The sequence below is a fragment of the Lytechinus variegatus genome, chromosome 7 (assembly GCF_018143015.1).
Source record: "Lytechinus variegatus isolate NC3 chromosome 7, Lvar_3.0, whole genome shotgun sequence".
Classification (NCBI taxonomy): Eukaryota; Metazoa; Echinodermata; class Echinoidea; order Temnopleuroida; family Toxopneustidae; genus Lytechinus; species Lytechinus variegatus.
This window is the reverse complement of record NC_054746.1, coordinates 35,226,704-35,245,936: the sequence shown is the minus strand read 5'-3', so window position 1 is coordinate 35,245,936 and position 19,233 is coordinate 35,226,704. Positions and strand designations below refer to the sequence as shown.

The 19,233-nt window shown below is 35.8% G+C and overlaps 1 protein-coding gene across 2 annotated transcripts in view; it reads right to left on the bottom strand.

The window, feature by feature from the left end:
- Positions 1 to 19,233, bottom strand: part of LOC121419116 (exportin-5-like) — a 59,654-nt gene that overhangs the window by 34,125 nt on the left and 6,296 nt on the right. For both annotated transcript variants that reach the window (XM_041613433.1, XM_041613434.1), the window contains exons 3-12: positions 16,845 to 16,917; positions 16,341 to 16,478; positions 15,504 to 15,689; positions 14,194 to 14,220; positions 13,602 to 13,787; positions 12,281 to 12,357; positions 11,861 to 11,960; positions 10,683 to 10,895; positions 10,080 to 10,170; positions 7,070 to 7,192 (exon numbers count right to left, since the gene is read on the bottom strand). In XM_041613433.1, the coding sequence (XP_041469367.1) occupies positions 7,070 to 7,192; positions 10,080 to 10,170; positions 10,683 to 10,895; positions 11,861 to 11,960; positions 12,281 to 12,357; positions 13,602 to 13,787; positions 14,194 to 14,220; positions 15,504 to 15,689; positions 16,341 to 16,478; positions 16,845 to 16,917 (1,214 nt within the window). The remainder of the gene's footprint in view (positions 1 to 7,069; positions 7,193 to 10,079; positions 10,171 to 10,682; positions 10,896 to 11,860; positions 11,961 to 12,280; positions 12,358 to 13,601; positions 13,788 to 14,193; positions 14,221 to 15,503; positions 15,690 to 16,340; positions 16,479 to 16,844; positions 16,918 to 19,233) is intronic.

The following is a 19,233-nucleotide window of genomic DNA, read 5'->3' as shown; positions in this document are numbered from 1 at the left end:
CCGTCATGACCGTACGCCACGGTACTACAGGCAAACCTGGCCTCGGCTTATTTCCTGCTGTCACCATGGTCACGACCGGTATGGTACATCATGCTTTACCGTACTGTACTCTGTACTTAATTCATATCGTCGTATAGTTTAATATTGAAATAAATATTTACTTACCATTGAATAATATGATATTTCAAGATATATATGGCCATGTCCCATGATACTGTCGATAGACTGAATTTTAGGAATCAACTCTTGGCGACCAATGTTTTTTTTTCTTATTTGACTACTGTCACTATTGACTTATTTAAAATCGATGATGTCTAGATTTTCATATGATATTACAATGTTTCTACATAGTTTGATATAATTTCAACTTTAATATCCTTTTGATCAAAAAATATTAATTCATATGTGAAGTAAATAACTACATCGTCTAAATTGGTATTACAAACTCTCACCGAAAATAAACGACTATTTTTAGTTTGACCCTTGTTTACCCAAGCTCTTACAGTGTCGTTAGAACATCAAATTTTAAAACAAAAACTTTTTTGTATTTAATTGTTATATGGAATTGGTGTAATTTAAGTTTTCTATAAGTTTAAATTGAGGAAAATTTTAAAGTGTCTGGATATATTTTTTCAGTCTTGGAAGTGAAGCAGACATGATTAGTGGTTACTTGCCCCTCCTCCTTTTCCTCCCTGCCCAAAAGGACGTTCTTCTCATTCACATGTTGCGTTAAGCAAGCTGAAAATGTTCTAAAATAACTGGAATTCAAACTTTTTTTTGACAACACGTATAGTCAGTACATTATTTGAAATAGATTTAAATAAAAAGTCTGCAAACATTTTCAAGTATTTTAAAAGTCACGTGAGTCATATAAAGTCATAATAATGAATCAAATGTTTGTTTTTTTTTAGCTCATTATTTCCTGTAGATAATGACGAAGGTGGCTGATTTTCCTATCGACACCGATTTATTAGAGGACTTCATCCGACCCCCGATGATTACATTAGCAGAAGCTAAAGGGTCCGTGCAAAAAAGACGACTCTCTGTGTGTGGGGGTGTTACTGAGGTAAAAGTCGTTATTGCACTATATGAATACCGTTTTTGTCATAGTATAATCTTGTAAACCCATTATTTGTAGGCGGGGTATCCTGGAGTCTGTTTCAAATGAACAAATTAATTAACTTGATGCGGCTGTGTAATCAAATAGATCCAATCTTACTAACGTTTTATGAAGAGTTTCCTATTATTCATTGATAATGATATAACGGACAGAAAGAGCAGACAATAATTTAAGTCTCAATTTCTTTTAAAGCAACCCTTATTGTAATAAAAAATTATTGTAATGAATTGTGAATAAAAATATTTTGTCATTGGCAATATGTGAACATGTGATTGGTGAACATGTGACTGGTGAACATGTGATTGGTGTTTTCATGGATCTTAGTAAGGCTTTTGACACATTAGACCACACAATCCTTCTCTCAAAATTGGAACACTATGGAGTCAGGGGTGTAGCTTTAAAATGGTTTACAAGTTATCTAGCTATGAGAAAACAATTTACCTACTGTAACTCATTTAAGTCAGATATCTTGTCTCTGAGATGTGGCGTTCCGCAAGGATCCATCTTAGGCCCTTTGTTATTCCTTGTATATATCAATGATATTTGTGATGTTTCTAATCTTTTTAAGTATACTTTATTTGCGGATGATACAAGTGTGTTCTTATCTCATCGTGAAATCAAAAGTCTTGAACGTACAATTAACTCTGAACTGCCAAAGTTGGATTCTTGGTTTAGAAGTAATATACTCTCTCTCAATGTTCTGAAAACGAATTTCATTCATTTTAGTGGTAGGAAATCTAATGATAAGCATTCAATAAATATTTACTTAAACGGCATCCCAATTGAAAGAAAAGCATGTACGAAGTTCCTTGGTGTATATCAATGAAAAACTTAATTGGAAAGACCAAGTGAATCACATCACTGCACCAATCTCTCGAAATATCGGATGTGTTGTACAAAGTTAGATATTACGTTGCCACCAATATATTATTGATGCTATACAATACTCTTGTTTTACCTTACATTTCATTCTGTGGGCAACAGCTAAGGGTATGACAAATAATATTCTTCTTCTGCAAAAGAAAGCTATTCGAATATGTACTCGATCTGGTTTTAGAGACCACACAAATCCTCTGTTTGCAAAACTAAAGTTTTTGAAAGTTGACGACATACATTCTTCAAACTGCCATATTCATGTTTCGATATAACGCAGGACTCCTGCCGGTCTCTTTTACTTCTATGTTTCAAACGAATAGTGCAGTTCACTCACACTACACAAGACAGGCATCTAATATACACTTAAACAATCCTCTCACCGCATTAGCCCATAAGTCGATAAGGCATAATGGTCCAGATATTTGGAATTCTTTACCGCAAAGTATTCGCAATTTACGTAAAACATATTCCTTTAAGAAGGCAGTTAAGAGCAGGCTCATCTCGAAACTATGATGAAAATGTAGGCATATAATGTTTTCTTCGAAGATAGTTCATGTCGTTGTATTTGCTTGACAAATTATGCATATATTCTTATATAAATTGGGGTACCCTCCTTTCTATTCTTGTTCCAGCTTCTCTGTATACTTCTATGTAAATATTGTATATACATGTACCTGTATACATATATACCCTTTCATCAGTTTTTTTGTTTTTTCTGGTTACTGTAAAATAATGGTTTTGTAATGACTCAAGCTTATGTTGCAAGACCTTTGTGTGCTCTGTTAATGAGAGATTATGTAATATTTTCTTTACGTAATATTGTCTTTATGTAATAATCATGTATCACTGTATTTTCATATATGAGATTGTGGATGATGTGAACACACATGAAACAATAAATAAATTAAAAAACAAATGGCATAAACCATGAAGACTAGTTGGGGTAGTTATTTACTTAGATAATAAAATCACGAATAATTAATTTCATTAAAAAGTATCGCAAGTCATGTGCAGACACATAATTATGAACGATTCTCCACCCATCCAGGGTACCTACAGTTTACACTCCCTCTTGAATAATATTAATGCATGATTTTTAAGTATAGCAAGTAAACAAGCCTTACAATTAAGTTTCGAACGTTTGTATATGTTGCAATGTTACCTTTGGGGGAATATCATATTTCAAATCGAATTCCTTGTGTCACTTATGAATATGAAATTATTTTTCTGGTGTTTCCTCAGGTAGGCGAATGCAGCAAAACTAGCGCTTATAAGAGGAGATGTCTTACACTCAGCGATAATGATGGTTCATCTATGGATGTCATCCTTTGGGGTGAAGTAGCGGAAGAGAAGGTTGAATGTGGGGAGAGAGTGTGCATAACCGCGTTGATGAAAGATGGCAGAAGGCTAAACTCAACTGGGAGCAGTGTCATTGAAGTAGGTTATGTTTCATGTTATGTGTCTTTTTTTGGTTTATGAGAATTTATATAAATTTAAAGCAACAAAATATCTTAATGACATGTAGTTAGTTGCTTCAAATAATATAATATTCTGGATAATTCGATGAATAATCAGTACTGCAATAAGTTAAGACTAAATGCCAGTAAAGATAAACAGTTTTTATGACAGTGCGGGGAAATTTTATGTGAATGAAAAATATTTTGTCTCTTATTTGTAATTACACATAGCTACAGGCTAAATCCAGCTCTAGATTAAATATTGTGAAAAGGATTTGTGATTTAATTGTAATTTCTTATTTCTCATTTTTCTAATGTTGCAAGGTATTCTCTCCCCTGTCTACTCCCCTCCCTATTCTCCCTTTCTTTATGTGACTAAACTAAGGATTTTTTTTAATTAAAGTTGACAATTAACAAATATTACTCGAAATTTAAACTGTTCATCTAGTGTGAGCAAATCGTATCAATTTAAAGTGGAGACCAGTATATCTTAAACTGTAATTTGGATAACTTACCCTTAAAATAGTAATTTACATAATAATGCATGGGGTAGTTGAAGATGTTTGGAGTACATTATTTTGGTTAAAGACGGATGGACGTTTGTGTGTGTATGTGTATCATCATTGTGCGCATGCACATCCTTATAAAATGATTCTATTTAATTTTTCTCTATGCAGGAGGTGCAGTCTAAAGAATCAAGGGGTACTATTATTGGACTAGGGGATCCTGAAACTGGGTATGATTTGTGTTCTGTCCTGTTAATGTTGGGAGTATCATGTTTAGGCAAGGGGGGTCGATCCATTTTTCAGATGGGGGAAGGGGCAAAATCATGAGTCAATGTTTCATAATATATACACACATATCTCACCAACAAATTAATATAAGGGCGATTTGATTTTTTTTTAGTGTACTGACCTGAAAACAGGTAAAGGTTAATTGCATGTTTAGGATCTGATACTCTAAGCATTTTTGGTATCAATGATTAAGATGGGTTTCTAAAACAATAGATGCGAGCGCAAAGCGTGCGAGCTGAAAATTTTCATAAAATCTGAAAAAAAACTGAGTTTAATGGACGATTTTAACAAGATGATATATATCTAACAAAAGATTATTGCAAATCGAAGTGGGAGATTTTTTTAGGTTTAGAACTGAAATTGGGACATTTTATTTATCTATTCCTCATGAAAAGTATAGGTTTTTGCTAAAGAAATGATGCAAGCACAAAGTGTGAGTAGAAAATTTTCATGTCTGATAAGCGGACATTTTGATGACGATTTTTAACATTACATGCATTGTTATTTTATTTTTGCACATCCGGAACTGTGGTGTAGGTATGGGGGGGGGGTGGGGGCACCTTCCCCCCTGAGATTTGGTCTGCCCCCCCAAGTGCCCCCAGAAAAAAATTGGCAGAGCAAAAAAAAGGGAAAAATAGGAAAAGAAAAAAGGAAAAGAAGAAGAAAGACAGAAGAAAACAAGAAGAAGAAAATAAGAGGAGGAAGACGAGTGAATGAAATAATGTGATGGGAAGATTTGCAAAAAAAAATCTTTCATGTTACTACATACAATTTTTGCTTGCGCTTCTCGCGAAAATTGTCTGTTCGATGAGATTCATATTTCGCTCTATACTAGGCTGATATGGAGCAAGTTTTTAAATAAATATACAAAACATATTTTAGTTAGGACATCGAGCTTTCATTATTTTTTTCATTTACAAATGCTCTGTAAAATGTCCGTTTTATGGTCTACATATCAGCATTTTAAGCTCATGCTCTTTATGAAACGGATCTCTGATTTATTCATAGAATTTGATTTGTTTTACTTAAATATACACTGTAAATAGAGTAATTGTTTAAAATCTTAATCGAGTTGTTTAAACTAGTCACTATAACAATTATTGTTTAAAGTTTTGAAGAAAAAAAACAATAAAAACACACAAATAAATTAATCAAAACTCTAAGCAATAGTTGTTAGAAATTGTCTAGCTTAACTTGATAACTCGCTTAAAATTTCAAACAGCATTTTTACAATGTATAGATAAGTATGAAAAGATGAAATAAAATTTGTTTTTATGATTCAATAAGTCATAGAGATATTTTTTTTTTAAATCAAAAGTTTTTTTATGGTTGCAGTGGTTACTGTGAGGATCCCGATGGAAATATTTTTTTTTTACTTGAATGCTGATGTATATGAAACACAAGTGGAATGCCTCTGGCCGTCTCACCTGCATCACGCGGTTCAATATAGCAGCGGTGCTGACTTTGAATACTACTCTAACTCGCACAAGATGTTCAGTGATACATGGTTACTCTTATGTCCACTTTTTATGAACTAGACCAATAAACTTACAGAGATATGATGGTTATTCAACAAAAAACCCCAACATGGCCAAAGTTCATTGACCTTACATGACCTTTGACCTTGATCATGTGACCTGAAACTCGAACAGGATGTTCAGTGATACTTGATTACTCTTATGTACAAGTTTCATGAATCAGATCCATAAACTTTCAAAGTTATGATGGTAATTCAACAGATACACCCCTTTCGGCCAAAGTTCATTGACCTTTGACCTTGGTCATGTGACCTGAAACGCGCACAGGATGTTCAGTGATACTTGATTACTCTGATGTCCAAGTTTAATGAACTAGACCAATAAACTTTCAAAGTTATGATGGTAATTCAACAGATACCCCGATTCGGCCAAAGTTCTTTGACCCTAAATGACCTTTGACCTTAATCATGAGACCTGAAACTTGCACAAAATGTTCAGTGATGCTTGATTACTATTGTGTCCAAGTTTCATGAATCAGATCCATAAACTTTCAAAGTTATGATGGGAATTTAACAGATATCCCCAATTCGGCCAAAGTTCATTGACCCTAAATGACCTTTGACCTTGGTCATGTGACGTGAAACTCATGCAGGATGTTCAGTGATACTTGATTAACCTTATGTCCAAGTTTCATGAACTAGGTCCATATATTTTCTAAGTTATGATGACATTTCAAAAACTTAACCTCAGGTTAAGATTTCGATGTTGATTCCTCCAACATGGTCTAAGTTCATTGACCCTAAATGACCTTTGACCTTGGTCATGTGACATGAAACTCTAATAGGATGTTCAGTAATACTTGATTAACCTTATGGCCAAGTTTTATTAACTAGGTCCATATACTTTCTAAGTTATGACATCATTTCAAAAACTTAACCTCAGGTTAAGATTTGATGTTGACGCCGCCGTCGCCGTCGGAAAAGCGGCGCCTATAGTCTCACTCTGCTTCGCAGGTGAGACAAAAATACAGTTCGCATTTGGTGGTGGGACGATTGGGTTTTTTTTTTAATGGTTATAACGTTGCAGCAGAATTTAAATTTGCAGTGCAAACTGGATTTACAAGTAGCACATAAAATAGAAAAACATGCAAGACAAAAACGCTCACAAATGAAAACAAAAGGGAAAGAGAAAATCGAAAGTCTTTGACTTCTAATGATTGCATTCTTTTATTATGATACGTATAGTACAAATCAGCCACAGATAAGTATATAATACTAATTGTACAGAGAACAGAAATTTGGCTTGTGGACAGCAAAGTGATGAAAACTTAAGTAAATATCATACCTTCTTCTTTCTCTATGGGAGCAGCTAAAACCTCTTGCAACCAGTGTGCAGCTATCGTTAATGTAGTCTCAGGACAAAGAGCTGTTGCATATCTTAGAATCTCCAGTTGATTGTATCTGTGAGCTAGATAGGAAATAGAAAGGGAATATAGAAATAGAAAATAGAGATATAGAAAAGGGAATTCAATATAAGTCTCTTCACACTGAATTTGGTTTGGAAAACCAAGTCCCTGACAGTATCAAATTGCCCAAAGAGAAATCCCATTAAAAAAGGGTTCTGGGTGTCGTTTGGTGACCATGACATGTGCATGTTTAGTGAAGTCTATACTTTGGAAGAGTTAGATGAAGGATGTATTTCCATTTGTTCATGGACTGTGTAACACAACCGGATACAGGCTTTCAAGTAACAAGTGGAATGCCTCTGGCCGTCTCACCTGCATCACGCAGTTCAATATAGCAGCAGTGCTGACTTTGAAAACTACTCTAACTCGCACAAGATGTTCAGTGATACATGGTTACTCTTATGTCCACTTTTTATGAACTAGACCAATAAACTTACAGAGATATGATGGTTATTCAACAGATACACCCAATATGGCCAAAGTTCATTGACCTTTGACCTTGGTCATGTGACCTGAAATGCGCACAGGATGTTCAGTGATACTTGATTACTCTAATGTCCAAGTTTAACGAACTAGACCAATAAACTTTCAAAGTTATGATGGTAATTCAACAGATTTCCCCGATTCGGCCAAAGTTCATTGACCCTAAATGACCTTTGACCTTGATCATGTGATCTGAAACTCGAACAGGATGTTCAGTGATACTTGATTACTCTTATGTACAAGTTTCATGAATCAGATCCATAAACTTTCAAAGTTATGATGGTAATTCAACAGATACACCCAATTCGGCCAAAGTTCATTGACCTTTGACCTTGGTCATGTGACCTGAAACGCGCACAGGATGTTCAGTGATACTTGATTACTCTAATGTCCAAGTTTAACGAACTAGACCAATAAACTTTTAAAGTTATGATGGTAATTCAACAGATACCCCAGATTCGGCCAAAGTTCATTGACCCTAAATGACCTTTGACCTTAATCATGAGACCTGAAACTTGCACAAAATTTTCAGTGATGCTTGATTACTATTATGTCTAAGTTTCATGAATCAGATCCATAAACTTTCAAAGTTATGATGGGAATTCAACAGATATCCCCAATTCGGCCAAAGTTCATTGACCCTAAATGACCTTTGACCTTGGTCATGTGACGTGAAACTCATGCAGGATGTTCAGTGATACTTGATTAACCTTGTGTTCAAGTTTCATGAACTAGGTCCATATATTTTCTAAGTTATGATGACATTTCAAAAACTTAACCTCAGGTTAAGATTTCGATGTTGAATCCTCCAACATGGTCTAAGTTCATTGACCCTAAATGACCTTTGACCTTGGTCATGTGACATGAAACTCTAATAGGATGTTCAGTAATACTTGATTAACCTTATGGCCAAGTTTTATTAACTAGGTCCATATACTTTCTAAGTTATGATGTCATTTCAAAAACTTAACCTCAGGTTAAGATTTGATGTTGATGCCGCCGCCGCCGCCGCCGCCGCCGTCGGAAAAGCGGCGCCTATAGTCTCACTTTGCTTCGCAGGTGAGACAAAAATCACCATTGTTATTTTTTTTTGGGGGGGGGTGGTGGGTGAGGGGGGGGCAGGGCTATTGGATGAAGAGATCTTCACAATAAGCCTGGTACTTTTAAAGAACATTACCTCCTTGAATATTAGAATTATTATGTCATTCTAATGAAGGAAAAGCATGTTTAATGGATATATAGCAAATAATCGTTACAATAATTCTCCTGGAGCTCATGAAATATTATGTGCCCTCCAGCAGTATATACTTCTGTTTGGAAATGAAAAAATGTATATTGAAATAGCATACTGTATATTGAAAACTAGAACTATCACTGACAGTGATTAATACCCCTGCCGTCAACAGTATCCAATACATGGGAAAAACATGTCTTGCCTAGAATTACCTAAAGACAAATGAGTGAGCTAAATATCATGAGAAAATGGTTCAAGACACTTGACGTTGTCCAAACTGCAAGATTTTTGCCTAAGTTATTTACATATACATGTAAGTTGTTACCATGAAAACTTGATTCCCGAAAAGAACAAAATGTGTCTCGGACATCCTTACCTTGAAACCAATCAGTGAGCCAAATTCATAAGAATTGGTTGGAAACTAATTAAGTAGTACAATCCACAAGATTTTCACCAAATTTGGGGCAAATAATATGTTGTTATGGCAACTTGATTTCCGACACACACAAAATATCTGTCTAGGACATCTTTACCTCGAAACCAATGAGTGAGCCAAATTCCATGAAAATTGGTTGAAAATTGATGAAGTAATTCAAACTGCAATATTTTCACCCAATTTTCACCATACAATGTCACTACCATGGCAACACAATATCTGACAGAATTTTTTTATGTCTTGCACATGTTTACCTCAAGACCAATGTGTGCCAAATTTCATGAGAATTGGTTAAAAGCTGAGGAAGTAGTTCGAAATGCAACAGTTTAACTTATTTTTGCCACATCTTGTAACCATGGCAACACAATCGACACATACAAAAAAACATGTCTTGCACATCTATAACACCAATAAGTTTCATGAGAATCGTTTCGTCTGAGGAAGTAATTCGATGCGCAAGACTTGCAATAGTCTGACTGACCGACCATCCATTGATTCCTATATACCCCCATCAAACTTTGTTTGGTGGGGGTATAAAAGGCACACACACACACATACACACCATTGATTTGCTTTTGTATAGAAGGAATCTGACATTTATTCACAATGGATTTCCAGTGAACAAATAGTATATTGGTAGCGAAAGTAGAAGCATAATTTCTCCATTGCCATTCTGTGTCAAAAGCCAGTTTTAGGAAAATTCATTTGAAAAAAGGAAAAAAAAAGTATTTCTCACATGAAAAGAAAAGGAAGAATTCCTCATCTGAATCAAAATCAATCCTTGAATAGGCACATGAAGCAGAGTCATTCCGAGATGGGTAGCCAAGCTGAAATTCAGAGATATATGATTCATCATTAGATTATAAGAATAAATACAGTCATGTCATTATTCAAAGTCATACATCACCGAAACATCAAAAAAAAATTCTTGCAATTCCACACAATGTAGATCAGTTTAATATGACTTTGCATGAGGCTTATTTGGCATCACACAACTTCTTGTAGTACATCAATATCATTATGCCAAGTGCTTAAAATTTTTAATTGTCACTTTTTTCTTGTTATTTCCAGTTCCTTTCATCCAGTATCATGTCAATCGCCTTTTTTCATACTGGTTGTCATATTAAGAATAGTAACATCCTCAGTGAAAAATGTTGAGCATTGTTACCAGGTATGGTAATTGCCACTGAAGATAAACTGTTAGTGATAACAATCACATTGAGCACCAAAGTCGAATAGCCATTTTCACATGGAAAAAAATTGTGGGGGAAATATGCACTTTTTAAATTGGTTTCTCTTTGAATCTTTAAATTTTGGGGCAAGAACTCAATACATATACCTTTTGTATTGTGGTAATGAACGTCTGGCAGAGGCTAGGTATAATATCCAGCACTTCCTGGGTACGCGACATATGCTCATGCCGCAGGAAAGCCATCCAGCTAGCAGATGTTAGATGGCAGACGTGTGTACTAGCATGCTGGGTGAAACTATACAAGGTCTTCAGGTAGGAAGCAAGGTTGGATGGTGGTACAAAGGATTCCCCTTCCATTACCTGATAGCGTCAAATGGAAGGACAGAATTACAGTAGTCTACAGACTTTAATAGGCAACTTAAATACTGCAATTAAGTCAATTAAGGTAGTACAGCCACATTGGATAGTATCAACTGGGGTCAAGAACTACTGAATAGAATCCTTTGTTCCTATAAAACACAAATGCAATGTTGTGATCATGTATCTAATAGAATGTGTATGAATGAATACCAGATATGCCTGTTTATTTGGCACCATGGCCTAGCGTCCTTTGGCAAGGCGTTAATCCACACTTTGCCACTCTCCACCCAGGTGTTAAATGGGTACCCGGTAGGATGTGAAAGCCTATATGTAGTATGCCTAGCAATTGAGTCTTGGAACTCTTGTTGGAATGCTCCCCAGGGAGTGGAGAAGGTGCATACATTGTATGCGGGCATGCAAGGATCCGATGACCGGGGTAATATGTCTGTAAAGCGCTTAGAGACGTCGTTCCGATGTATTAAGCACTATATAAATGCGGAATATTATTATTATTATTTATTTCCTGGAGCAAGCTGGCTCATTTGGTATAAGTATCTTCCTCTCAAATCAACATATAGTGAGTTTAAGTCTACCCCTGGAGGATGACTGAAGCCTGAATTGTGTGTTGAAATGCCTCTCCCTGGTTTCAGAGACGCATGCTATGTAATACTGGAGAACGATTTGTCCCTTTGATAGGATATTAAATGGAGGCCCCTTTTAGAGGAGAATCACAATCTTTTCACGTAAAGAACCTACTGCAATATTTTATAAGTGTAGGGTGAAACCCTGGTGTAGTGGCCCATATACACACCCCGATCAGTTATATCAGGAGACCAAAAGGTCGGTGATTCAGCTCACTTTTTTCCTATGGGCAAAGGTGATACCAAACAACTAACAATAACAAGAATAAGGAGAAATGTTATATGCTTGTTTATGGATGTAAAGAGAAAGATTGCTGAACTTACCCATATTGCACACATCTGTGAGCCCAAACCTGTAATGACCTGACAAAGCTTCTTCAAAAACAAGTGATTCTTTTCATCAAGACCTGCACTGCAAGCTTTCCTGAAATATAAGGTAAGATAAACAAAAGATTCATGCTGACCTGCCTCTCCAGTCTCCACACAGGCATGCAAAATGCATGAAATACAAGATCTGTTGAATTCCTCATTTGGCTTAATGTACAAGACTTGCCATGCAATATCATGTTTATTCATTTAATGGATTACCTGGAAAATGTTCCACTCGCTATGGCCAATATTACACTGCACTCATCAATGATTCTAGCAATATTGGCCTGAACTAATGGAATATCTTTGGTATCTCAGATTGGACTAATAATTATAGATACAAAGCAGTCTCAGCTTAAACTGATTTCAACTTACACAGCAGCATTGAAGAGTTCGGTCATGGCTACATCACAAAATAGCACCATCAGGGGTTTTCTTTCATCTATCTTGCCCTGGAAAGGATAAAGATCAACAATAATATATTCTTGAATTACATCTAGCCTATTCAACTGCAATATGAAGGGAATGTATTTAGAGCCACATATAAATAAGCTGTTGTCAGTTGTTGATATATAGCTGCCTTTTGGTTACATCTTTATGACGGCAAATATTTTCACTACTATCTTCAGCATATAATAGGATGAAATGGTGTTTGGTACTGCAAATCTGAGAAAAGCAGTGAAGAAGGATGCATACTAGTTTCTTGTCTTTTTCTCTGATAAGGTAAAGTAAACAAAAAACTTTAGCATGTCTCTCCTGAATGCTTGAGTTCCACGACCATATTTCCATTTCATCATACCAAGTGGCCTAAACCTTGTTATCAATTGTGAAGACAAATGAAATAAACAGATTGATGCATTTGCATCTTTCTATTAGACTCTAAATTTTTTCCTACTCAATTCATGACTAAGAAATAATATAACAGTAAATCTATTTCAGGTTGCACAGAAAAGAAAACAAAACAATTCAGTCTCAACTTTATGGAAGCTCAATTGTCCTCTTTGACATGTTAACTTACATTCAAGAACAAATTATTCTAAAAATGGCCACATGGAGCCCCTTTATTAATGAGATAAGAGCAAGCTTCTGAGGTGATTTTAGCAATCGTGTCTATCAAAAAGACCACCATATAGACAACTTCTCTTCTCATTTAAATGGTCTGTTATAGACATGTATTTACTGCATTGCTTTCATTTCTGGACCACTATATTGTGGAATAGCTTCTTCAAACTCATCTCTCTTGTTTTCATATTGCACCACAGAAGACTGGCCTTTTTTCAAGCTTGAACATTATCTTTATCCCCCAATTCATATTAATATTTTCCCCCAAAGAATATTAGTTTAATGCTCCAACTAAATATTGCAAAACATCAGACATGCTTGTGAAAGCATTATAAGGCTACAACTTTACAAATTGCCAAAATCAATATCTTGATTGGCATATCAATAATAAACCAATTTTAATGCATATGAACCTTTATCTACTGAAAGCATGGTATCTCTAATCAGAGCCTATAAGAATGACAGAATTCGATGGTTCAAACCCTTGCTTACTGGAACCAAGTAGTTCCTGTACTAATCCTATGGGAGAGAATTCAGAAGTCAACCAATTAACCCATAGCCTACTGGAACCAGGTGATCACTGTACACAGCCAATAACTACAGTTTAACTCAGGAGTCAATGGATTAAATTTACCTTTCTGTGTACAATGAGTTGCAAGCACTCTGCTGCCAGCATCTTCAGCTCTTCGTTCCTAAGTAGCTTATAGAGGAAGATGAGGAGACGATTCTCTTCCTTGTAGAGATGTTTAGCATCCATCCATTCTACAAATCCACACAGGGTCACAAGGACCGTTTGGGTCACCTTACAGGCAGATTTGGCCTAAGACAAGAAAACAACAGTAAAATCAGGTACAATTATTAACATCATCATTGAGCATCTGAAATGTATTACCTAATTTTAGTGTATCTTATACAAAATTTTACATACCGTACTTTCAAAATACCCTACTTAGAGTCCTTTTTACAAAACTTCATAATATCTAATTAGATTAATGGTAACTTTTCCATTGCAGTTACTACCATGGAAACCTTGCCTTAAATTGGTTGCTGAGCCATGTGACCACAGTTGTTACAAACAATGCAGGTTACCAAAATTGTAAGTTTTTTTTAATGAGTCACAGATCATTTTCTTATATAGTCGGCACTTGATTTGTGTAAGCCATAGACTTTTTGAAACATACTGTACAGTTTACTTGTAGAATAGATTTCTAGGATTCATGATTTACCTCATTACTTTGTGGTGCTGAAGACTCCTGTATAGAAAAAAGAGGAGAGTGGCAAAGAAGATCAAAAGGGAGGAAAGGAGGGGGGTAGAAAGTGATATGGAGAGGAGAGAAGAAATGGAAAGAATGGAAGTTGAGAGGGATTGACAGATAGGGAATGAGAGAAAAGGAGAAATGGGGAAAGAGAGGGAGAGCGTATGCAGAAGAGAGAATGAGAAAAGTTGTAGAGAGAGAAATACAAGGAGTGAAAAAAAAGTATGAGCCATTCATACTCAATACGTACACTGACTGCTTGTTCTGAACTTACAGTATGGTGTCAATGTCTTACAAATAAATTTTTAAAAACAATGTATCCAACTAATCTAAATGCCATATAATTTAGAGGTCAAGTCCATCCCAGAAAAATGTTGATTTGAATAAATAGAGAAAAATCAAACTACTATAATGCTGAAAATTTGATCAAAATCAGATGTAAAATAAGTAAGTTATGGCATTTTAAAGTTTTGTTTATTTTTCACAAAACAGTTATATGCACAACTCACTGACATGAAAATGAGAGAGTCAATGATGTCACTCACTCACTATTTCTTTTGTTTTTTATTGTCTGAATTATACAACTTTTCATTTTTTTACAGATTTGACAAGGGCCAACTTGACTGACCCATATATCATTACAATATTGTTAATTCCACAGGTTCATGGAGGAATTAATATTTGTTTCACTTGACAATGAGGTGAAAAATAAAGTACAAAAGAAATAGTGAGTGGATGATACCAACAAGGATGTGCATACAACCATTCTGTGAAATTAAGCAAAACTTTAAAATATCACAACTTTCTTATTTTCCATCCGATTTTGATGAAATTTTCAATGCTATGCACGTTGGATTTTTCTCTTGCTATTCAAATCTACTAATTGTTAGGATGGAATTGTCCTTTAAGTAGTTAATTAACCCTTATCTATGGCTTAAAAAAGACTGCTAGGATATTCATTCATAAAAAAAAACAAAAACATAATTTCTATGTGTAGTTACAAAGGCTTATGTGATTAGGAGAACATTAAAATGTAAAAGAAAGGTTTGATGCTACAAATGTGAGACAAGGATGACAGTTTATCACATTAGAATAAACAATTAACTTTGTATAACGATTTGTCCCTCATGACTAACCACCTAATAAATTGAGCCTTATGCTAGAGATACATTGTTTATTAAGGTTTGTAAGAATGTGTTTATCATAATAAACAGATTTTACAAGAAAAAGGAACACAAAGTAATCGCTCTGGTCTCGCCAAGACATCAATATCTACCTACCAAAGACTGGTATTTCTCTGAGTACATCTCTAGAACTTTGATAAGGAAAGATGAAATCTGAGACATGTTAGCATTCAGGGCTTGCCAGAGGTCCTTCCGCCGTCTCCCCTGCTGGACGTTGTGGAATGAAACCACATCTTCTACCAATCTCAACAAGATAAGAAGAACAAGTTCAGTCTGACTATCCTGTAAAGAGAAGATTTCATATAATCCACCTCATATATGTTGCATGCTCTTTCTAAGTCTGATTTTGAAACTAAACGGTGGATGTCTTTTTATTCACTGAACAATTTGTGTAGTATGATTGTAGAGAGGACAGTTCTTAGATGCCTGGATTTGATGGCTAGTCAGGTTAAGCACTTCTTGGTAATCTGCTAGAGCATCGTTGCTGGGAGAGAGAGTGGAATTTACCATATTTTTATTGCCCTCACATATAATGTCACTTCATTTGATGAAAACGTATCATCCTTCAATGTTACAAACTTCACAGACAGGTCATTTATATTTGCAAAGCAAGTAAGCATGTAGTCTTGTCTGTAGGCTTAAGCTAAATGATGCTACACTTCCTTTCAGTATATTTGAGGCATCCAAATTTCCATACTTTTTGGCAAACTTTTGAGGAAAGGTCATTTAGGGCAATGTCTCTATCATGGTACAAATGAAAATGGGAAAGATTGAATTTTTAAAACCCTTATCAAGTGTATTCAAGTAATTTAAAAGGGCATCCATGACCATAAAATCCAATGAACTTTGATTAATTTCATCTACGAGTATTAACATACAAACATTTCTATGGATAGCATCTTCAACAACCTCAATAAAAGCAGGTACACTAACCCCAATTTGACACATCTGATCGAGCTCCTCCAGTAAGCTTGGCCATTGTTGAGGCCATTCTCTTTTGATCATCTCAACAACAATCTTCACTGGGCCCTCTTTGATGAAGTTCTCCTCTTCCAAGACATTGGTGCTTTTCTGAATGGGGATGTAACAGTAATGATACGTTACAAAAATATTGAAACCCTACCACTTGAGTTGAGCGCAAATCTATTATTGTAAATTCTAGTATTTCATACAAGTATAAGCCCACAACTTGAAATACCAATGAAGGTGCTTAATGATTAACCTTCATCACATTACCTGGCACATCTAACAACTGTGTCTTCCACATCTATAATGAAGGTCAATGTGCAGGATTAATTTTCAATGAGTACTGGGCAAGAACAGAGAAAGAAGTTCTTGTCATTACTCAACATTTACTCCTTATTTATCGCCATAATAGCTTGTTACAATGGCAACATCATGCCAAACACCAAAAGCTTTCAAAAGTGATAACTTTACCTTAGTGATCATTCCTATCGTCAGGTTTTTGAACTGTAATTTCTGTTCCACAGTAGCATCATTCCATTTGAATCTGAGAAGGATGAAACATGAAAAATCAATCAAAATTAACAAATAACATAATGCCCATGAAAGGATTGCATAACAACATACGTTTTTTTAAAGAGTGATGAAAATAAGAGTTCATATAAATGAATATCTAAACTAAGTGTACTTGAAAAGAATTGAAGAAAAACAGAAAAGGTCATAAAGATTACCAATTACTGCTTATTAGAAATCTTGAACATACCCAAAGCAACAAGAAAATAAAGATTCTAAGAACGTTTCCCGGTTTATTTGTGTGCATTCCAATCTGCACGTTGACGTAACAATAAGTGAACAATATACAGTCGTCCTCAAAATTATTCATACCCTTGTTGATATTTGTGATTTTTCATGTTTGTGATGAAATGAATACATTTTATCAAGTTTCTCTATGATTTATGTGTGACCTACTAGTGAAAGAATAACAACAATGCACAATTCAAGAAATTTCTCTTTTCAGGGGTATTTTATTCATAGATATTCAAACAATGTCATGTTCAAAATTATTCATACCCTAGGTTTTCTGAGTCCAATGTCTTTCATTAATAGTCAATAGCATAGCCTTTGTTCTTTACGACTGCTTCTAGACGATTCCTGTAAGTGTCCACAAGCTTCCTGCACGTCTCCTGCGGGATGTTAGCCCATTCTTCCTTGGCGTAGGCCTCAAGCTGGGTCAGGTTGGTCGGGTTCCTAGCCATCACTCTGACTTTCAGGTCTCGCCACAAGTTCTCGATCGGATTCAGGTCAGGACTCTGACTTGGCCATTCTAGGACGTTGACATCATGGTCCTTGAACCATTTCTTCACCAGCTTGGCGGTATGCTTTGGGTCATTGTCTTGTTGGTACTTCCAGTTGGGGCCAAGTTGGAGTTTTTCGGCAGATTCCTTCAAGTTCTCATCAAGGATCTGGATGTAATCCTCCTTTTTCATGATTCCTTTGACTCTAACGAGGTTCCCTGTGCCACTGGAAGAGAAACATCCCCATAGCATTATGTGCCCACCACCATGCTTGACGGTTGGCACAGTGTTCTTTGGATTGTATGCTTCCCCTTTCTTCCTCCAGACGTATTCAACATCCATATGGCCAAATAACTCCAACTTCGTCTCATCAGACCACAGGATGGTTGACCAAAAGCTTGGATTTTGCTTCAGATGACCTCTAGCAAAGGCCAGTTGAGCCTTCAGGTGTTTCTTCCTGAGCAACGGTGTCTTCCGAGGCCTGCGTCCATGGAGACCTCCCGTTTGTGCAAGACTCGCTCGATGGTGGACCGGGACACCTTCGTCCCTGACCGGTCAAGCGTTTCAAGTAGGGCCTTGGTTGTGGTCCGGGGTTGTTGTTGACTTCTCTGCAGATTTTCCTGGCAAGTTTAGGAGACACCTTGCACCTCCTGCCACGCCCACTAAGGTTCTTCACAGTGTTGTACCTCTTGTGCTTCTTGATTATGCTCTGGACTGTTGCCACAGGGACGTCATACTGCTTTGAAATGGCCTTGTAACCTTTTCCCTCAATGTGGGCATTCACAAGACGTTGCCGTAGGTCCTCACTGAGCTCCTTCTTCTTGGCCATGATTATCAGAGACTGAGAATTACCAGAATGCTTTCCTCTATTTATACCCATTTAGAAAGATGCTATTTTCCATCATTGTTTAATGGCTTGTTTAACAAAGAGGGTATTTAATTCATTGGAACATCTTGATAAATATAGAACAAAGAATAGCACATTCCCAGACAGTGAAAATAATGTGCATTGTCATAAAAGGACATTTTTGTTGAGGTATTGGCAAGGGTATGAATAATTCTGAACAAGTGCAAAAAATAACTTTCGACCCTATCTATTATTATGCTAATGAAGACTTGCCAGCTCATATGTCAAATCATGCATAGCAACAAGCAGACAAAAGATACAAAGAAAGTTACATCATAATAGCTTTTACAAGTAAAGAATCTACCAAAGAATGTTTTTCCACAAGGGGTATGAATAATTTTGAGGACAACTGTATGTATCAGCTTATCTTTCCAGTCACCTACACTTAATATTCTATTTCAGAAGCTATTAGCTGAAAATAACATATGGACCATTTTTTAAAACGTCTCTACCTCTTCAAATACTTTACTCTGTAGTTCTGAGAAATATGACGAATATGACCTTGATTTTGATTATTTAAAATGGGATAGTAGGCCTAATGTAGATTTTTTTTTCTTTATGTAGATATAAGCCTTTTGATGTGTTTTTAATGTTTTCAAGTTCAAAAGCACATTTGCTCCAACATAGGAGCTGATAGTTTGAAAACAAGCATATGAACCCC